We start from the raw sequence: 6,474 nt of genomic DNA on the forward strand, positions 1-6,474 counted from the left end.
CGTTTTTTGAAGGTGCGCATCGTGGCAAGGGAAGATTGAAGTGATGTCATCATGAACAAATGGACTTTGAACCTTGGTTTTGAGATAATTGGGTATTTCCGAATGAATCCGTTACGAACCGAAAGAAGCAAGGTTCCCCACAAACTGGCAGATCTGACAACCAAATACGATGTTTAAGTCCAAAACTCTGAAAGGAACAACAGTGTTGACGTCAGGAATAGAAGACTACTATATCCAGAGTGAGGTTGGTATCGAATGAAGTACGTTAAATGTTGTTGCTTTAGCAAACAAAAAAATTGAACACTATTATGCCATCTGCGCAGTATGTAGAAAATTTGAGAAATCGATCACTCGTAAACGCACTTAAAGCTCGCACAGATCTTTCTTTGACTTGTTTATGTGGATACAAGTCAGATCGCAGGGATCGTATTGTGACTCATCTTATCTCACACATGAGTGAGTTAAACAAAACAAGAATTCTAAATGGGTCCGTCATAACCTTCTTCAACACTCCTCTCGAGAAATTAATTCAAGGACAGTTTCTACTCAAGATGTGTTATTACCAATCGAAGAGCAATCTCGACGAATGGACATTCAAGGCATAAATGTGGTTGCAGCTACACTTACCCCGCAAAAAATAATCGCACCGAATACCACTCCCACTACATTTTGAATTTATTTCGAGCACTCAAGGAAACTCACATACCAATCCGAAAACTCGAAATTTGTAATAATGCTTTCCAACACGTATTCTTTGGAAAAAGATATTAGATGTGCCATCGGATAGCTGTCTTTCAAGACACATGAAAGCCATTTCCCGAGCCATAGATGAAATTATTAATGATAAATTACGACATGCTCCAGGGAAAATTACTCGTATGATTGATGAAAGTGATGGTTTTGTGTCTATATTTTATAACATGATTGAACATTTGAATGAAGAGGAATTGGAAATAATTTCAGAACAATACACCATGTTGCTCAGAAAACAGCTACGTAGTCAAGAAGACACTCGTAAAATGTATCAACTTGAGCGTCAATTGAAACTCAAGTACAAAAGGACAACCATTTGCTCAAAATTCAACCCATGTTAAATCAAACAGCACAGACCTTATTTGAAACTGTGAAACAAGCTGAGAGTGGATGGAATGGCCGTCGTGTTGACTTTATGATGTCCGATAATGGGGCGAATGTGATTGCAGTTGCCAAGCCAACCATGCTCAACGTAACACTGATTACTTGTTGTGGCCATAATTTGAATTTGGTATACAAACACTTTATTACATGCTATAAGGACTTTGAAAGACATGTTGGAAAGGTGGTTCGAAAGCTACGATCGGATTGGAAATCGTTACGCTGGTTGGTGACTATTTTGAAATTCGATTTTCAATTTGTTGAAAATTATTTTAATTCACAAGATGGTACTATTATTATTGATGACCTTAATAATTTTAATGATGTAATGAAGCCTCCCTTACCAGTGTCCACTCGATGGCAAAGCGTGTCACGTGCTGCTGTATTTATTTTAGATCATTTAGAACCAATTTATAGAGCAGAGATTGAATGGGGTATTGACAAACGAGATGAGAACATTCAAGCAACTTGGTCCGATGTGTTGGATATACTTGAGAATGAGGATTTTTTAGAAGACCTACAAGTCAACAAAATATTTTATGAACAATTTTAGAGCCATCTTTAAAGAATTGAGAACTAATAATACTATGGAGTTTTTATTGGAATATATCAACTCTTGGAACTCCATACGTCTTGAACAATTACAAGCACCAGACAACGTCGATCATACTCTATTCAATAGAGCTCGAGGGAGGGTGTGAAAGAATTGGAAAAGATTATGGGTGATTATGAAGATTATTCCTTTACCTATGCTAGCGCTTTATTGCATCCACAATTAAGTAGGATGACTTCCAGAAAATTATTCGAATTTAGCCAAGATGAGAGAAGTAAGTGGGGATTTTCAGATCGATTATTAACATCGATACAAAATGGAACACATACCCTGATCGACTCACCAGATGCACTGAAACGATGGGTTGAAAATTTTGGTTCAATTGAATTGGACAATGAAAAGGTTGAAAGTAGATTTTCATACTTCAACTTGGATACCATTGCCAATCGAAAGGATCGAGAAGCTTATTTGAAAATTATATTGAATGACATTGATTTGTGGTATCATGAACTTAACAACAACAATTCCAGATATTTTTCCATTTACAAGGATACAGTGAAAGACATTAATACAGAAGATCGTACTTCCCGGCCAAAGGTTGCAACTTACGCCCAAGCATTGACGAATATTAGATCAGAAATTAAAGAAGACAGCAAGATGAACGAAGATTTGACAATGAAGAATGCATCAATGCCATTCTCTATTTATTTAGAGCGTACAATGCACTCCATATCGGTGATGCATTTGAAACGGTCAACATTGGTACAAGTTCAACCGTTGGTTGACCACTCAAAATTTGCAAAATATTTTGGAATTTCTCGTCTCAAAGAATTATTTAGAATATAATGATATAGCACCCAATAGCCCAGGCTTAGCTGGTGTCATCTATGTGTTCACTAACCCAAAAGTAAGGCAAGCGATTGGATTATTTGTAGAGCAACAAGTACTTTCAAATTTCACAGAATTTGCCCCAACGTCTCATCGGATTGAGTAGCTGTAGGAAATTTATTGCCAGAGGAAGATAACATGTCCACTCATACCAACTTAAGTACACACCAAGATCATAGTATGGATATGTTTGACGATCGATTGATAATACTTTCTCAACCAAGAACGGCTCGAGTAACAACATCAGGAAGAGTGTTAAGTGAAACATCATTTGCTCGTTCCTGTCGATTCATACCATACACTGTGAGGTCAACTGAGACACAACAAAATCATTCACAACAGCAACGTACAACAATTAGAAATTCTTTACAACAACATGCCAACACATATCATCAAAGCCAAGCTAGTAATATTTCAGAATCACCAACAAGTCATAATTCACAACTACAAACTATTGATAACAATTCACAACAACAAACAATCAACAGTAATTCACAACACTTTTCAACCATATCATATAATTCACAATTTCAATGTAATGGTGGTCATGACGATGATGGTTGACCAATGTTATAACCATCCCAAAAGAATGTGGGGAACCCTGGAAAGAAGACAATCTACTCAATGACTCACGCAAATTCTTTTCAAATCTCTCGCTCAAGCTTGAAATGCGGCTTAACTTGTTCCCATCATCATCACCAGGTTGAATGAATAAATTGAATAATTCTTGATGATAAAAAATGACCATCAAACCTTTAAATCTTCACGCACACTTGAAGCCAATCTCTTGGCTCAAATTCAGCAGAGAAGGAGACTTGTTGTTTGTTGCCTCGAAAGACCAATCAGTCTCTGTATGGTATACAAACAATGGACAATTACTTGGTACTTTTAAAATATCCGGTGCTGTGAATTGTATTGATGTCAATGCTTCATCAACAAGATTGTTGTGCGCTTCTGCCGATATGAAAGTAACAATGTGGGACGTTCAAACTGGTACTTTGTTATTGTCTGTGGAGTTTCAAACTCCTGTAAGAGTTGTTCAATTCAGCGATGATGATAAACAATTCTTGTGTGTTACCGATGCTTCCTTCAAACAAACACCTTCTGTTCAAATCTTTAGATTACCAGAAGAAGGAATCGAATCAAAGCCTGGAAAATTAATTCCATCAGCCAAGATTGAACAAAAGGAGAAAATTACAGCAGCAGCTTGGGGACCTTTAAATAAGACCATTATTTGTGGATTTGAGGACGGAACTATTAGAATGTTTGATGCAACAAATGGTAAACTGATCGGACAAACAAAGGAGCACACAGGTTCTGTAGTAAGATTGGCCTTTTCAAAGGACAAAATGTTGTTCATATCTGCCTCCCAAGATAAGACTGCAAAACTCTTTGAAACTCAAACCCTCGAACTTTTAAAGGTTTACAAACACACAGAGCCCGTCAACACTGCTGCTATTTCCCCAATCAAACGCCATATTATTTTAGGAGGTGGTACTGCAGCTCAAGATGTCACAACTACTGCAAAGAAACAAACATACTTTGACACTCACTTTTTCCATATGGTATTTGAAGAAGAATTAGGTACAGTGAGAGGCCATTTCGGTCCTATCCACTTTTTGACCTTTTCACCAGATGGCAAGACCTTTGCATCTGGAGGAGAAGACGGTTTCGTAAGGTTATATAACTTGGACAGACAATACTTGACCATGGACGATAGCCCAGAGGCCAACTTGGACGAAGAGTAAGGTTTTCGCATTTCTTCAACACTATAATAAATTAATTTTAATAACTTTATTTCAAATGAATCGATTATTCCTAATATTATTTTCTATTGTTTGGTTTAATTCAACACATGAAGATGAAAATATCATCCCCTATTGTCATTATTATTCGGCGCCGTAACAATAACTACGTGATTGCGCTTGTGCACAACACACTCCTTCCAATCAGACCTTTTTAAGGGCATCCTTAAGATTTGGATCACTCTCAACAAGACGTTTGAATCTTCTAGCCATGTTCGTAATTTCCTCAACAGTAAAATCTTGCGAGCGTTTAGAGAGAGCTGCTTGTACAGCTTCCATGTTTTTAGATCCACCCTCCACAGCACCTGCAGCAATATAAGCTGATTGTTTGGGTGTAAAGCGCATTCCAAGATTTGTGGAAAGTTGTTTTCTCTTGCTACTGAAAATAATCCTACAAAATTGTTCCAAGTCTTCGAATTGTACAAGTGAGGTATCAATGAGAGGTGTTGTTTTAGGAATTAAACGCATGACGCTTGCATCGACCTCTGGAGCCGGTACAAAGCTTTTTGCTTTCACAACAAACATGTGTTCCACATCACATAGACTCTGTGAAGAGACACTGATACGACCAAATTCCTTAGTGGAAGGTTTGGCACTCATTCTTAACCCCACTTCCTTTTGGAAACATTAAAATCATGGGTATTCTTCTTCCGAAAGCAAACGCTCCCGTACAATTTGCACAATCTCTTAACCAGTTAATTAATAACGGTGTGGCAATTCCGAATGGTAAATTTCCAATAAATACAGTATTTGCAATTTCTTCATGATTTACAATCTTTTCTTCAGGTTCTAAAAAGTGATCCATTAATTTGTATTGATCCACTTTTAATATATCTCCTTGTACAATATGCATCTTGTCTTCCTCTACAGACTGTTGAAGATTTTGCAAAGCAGGCATAAATCGTTCATCCTTTTCCACAACAATTAATCGTTTCGGATTTGCTTGCAAAATGGACCGGGTTAAACTTCCGGGTCCAGGACCAATTTCCACCACTGTTTTTTTTTTGAGATATCACCACACACTTTCACTATTTTATCTGTTACATGCAGATTGAGTAGAAAGTTTTGGGAGAGTTGTTTGCTCGCTTGCAGACCATACAGCTTCAAAATTTCTCGGAGGGAAGGAAGAGGAGGAAGTTTGGATTGGACTTGTCGAGAGGTCATTTTTTTTGAAGAAAATCATGATGAGGGTCAGAAACTTTAAAAGCGAGTCTTCTCCGATATGAAGGCTGAAATTGAGGAAGAGTGAAAACTTCAATTTCCGAATAAAAGTCTACCGACGACGGGACTCGAACCCACGACCCCAGGATTAGAAGTCCTGTGCTCTATCCAACTGAGCTACGACGGCTTCGAACAGTATTTTTATAAGCTCTTTTGAATTCAAAAAGTATTGGAACAAAGTTGTCTCAAAATAGCAATCTGGTTCCAACTTGTTCAAGGCCAAATTTCATTGTTGCACCTCAATGATATGATAAAAACATTCAATCAACATTTGGGTGATATCAGGTATTGTTTTTAAGCGGACTTGTTTAGCTACCAAAAAAATGCTTTTTCGACCTTTCTTCTCTCTCAAGCAAACCACGCAGACATTCAAAGCAGCAAGCCACTATGGTGGCTTGTTGTCCATGTTTGCACCATCATCGTGCGTGCAAAAAACCATTCATCATCAGCACCACACCAACCCTGCAGCTCTCATCATGATCGGACAAACTAGTAATTTATTATTTTCATCAAATTCAACATCCTCTTCTACCAAAAGTTATCATTCCTCCTTGCTCATGAGATCAACTCAACAAGAGGAAAATGAAGATGAAGATGTCTATCTTGACCGTGTTGCTGCTGAGCTTGATATTCAATGGACTTCTTATTTCAAAGCTAGATCTCTAAATAGAAAATCGGCCGATCGACTCCGAAGAGGTAGACAGCTTCTTGTTGCATCTCCAGAAGATCTTGGAATTGAAGAAATGGTAAAACCAATTAATTATGAAATTCCTGATCATTTTACTCACTATCGATTGATTCGTATTTCGGATGGAACCATGATTGGTGAAAAGGTCCCAAGAGCCGAAGCCGAAGCAATTGCCTCAAACGAGT

At 37.7% G+C, this 6,474-nt stretch overlaps 5 protein-coding genes across 5 annotated transcripts in view; 4 read left to right on the forward strand and 1 right to left on the reverse strand.

The window, feature by feature from the left end:
- Nucleotides 1–803: 803 nt before the first annotated feature.
- FDP41_006056 (uncharacterized protein) lies at nucleotides 804–1,687 on the forward strand (the record flags this gene model as incomplete). Its single annotated transcript, XM_044709649.1, has 2 exons — nucleotides 804–1,035; nucleotides 1,104–1,687. The coding sequence occupies 2 exons, from the start codon at nucleotides 804–806 to the stop codon at nucleotides 1,685–1,687; spliced, it is 816 nt and encodes a 271-aa protein (XP_044559602.1).
- Nucleotides 1,688–1,852: 165 nt separating this feature from the next.
- On the forward strand, nucleotides 1,853–2,533 carry FDP41_006057 (uncharacterized protein; the record flags this gene model as incomplete). Its single annotated transcript, XM_044709650.1, has 1 exon — nucleotides 1,853–2,533. One exon carries the CDS (start codon nucleotides 1,853–1,855, stop codon nucleotides 2,531–2,533), a length of 681 nt encoding a protein of 226 aa, XP_044559603.1.
- A 782-nt stretch (nucleotides 2,534–3,315) lies between these two features.
- On the forward strand, nucleotides 3,316–4,323 carry FDP41_006058 (uncharacterized protein; the record flags this gene model as incomplete). The annotated part of the gene is made up of 1 exon (XM_044709651.1): nucleotides 3,316–4,323. One exon carries the CDS (start codon nucleotides 3,316–3,318, stop codon nucleotides 4,321–4,323), a length of 1,008 nt encoding a protein of 335 aa, XP_044559604.1.
- Nucleotides 4,324–4,524: 201 nt separating this feature from the next.
- Nucleotides 4,525–5,544, reverse strand: FDP41_006059 (uncharacterized protein; the record flags this gene model as incomplete). Its single annotated transcript, XM_044709652.1, has 3 exons — nucleotides 4,525–4,991; nucleotides 5,053–5,373; nucleotides 5,475–5,544. The coding sequence occupies 3 exons, from the start codon at nucleotides 5,542–5,544 to the stop codon at nucleotides 4,525–4,527; spliced, it is 858 nt and encodes a 285-aa protein (XP_044559605.1).
- A 380-nt stretch (nucleotides 5,545–5,924) lies between these two features.
- FDP41_006060 (uncharacterized protein) overlaps nucleotides 5,925–6,474 on the forward strand; it is a gene marked incomplete at both ends in the record, with an annotated part of 633 nt that continues 83 nt past the window's right edge. The window contains one exon of the mRNA XM_044709654.1: nucleotides 5,925–6,474. This exon is cut by the window's right edge and continues 83 nt beyond it. Coding sequence (XP_044559606.1) covers nucleotides 5,925–6,474 — 550 coding nt within the window.

Source organism: Naegleria fowleri, assembly GCF_008403515.1.
Source record: "Naegleria fowleri strain ATCC 30894 chromosome Unknown tig50, whole genome shotgun sequence".
Lineage (NCBI taxonomy): Eukaryota > Heterolobosea > Eutetramitea > Acrasida > Naegleriidae > Naegleria > Naegleria fowleri.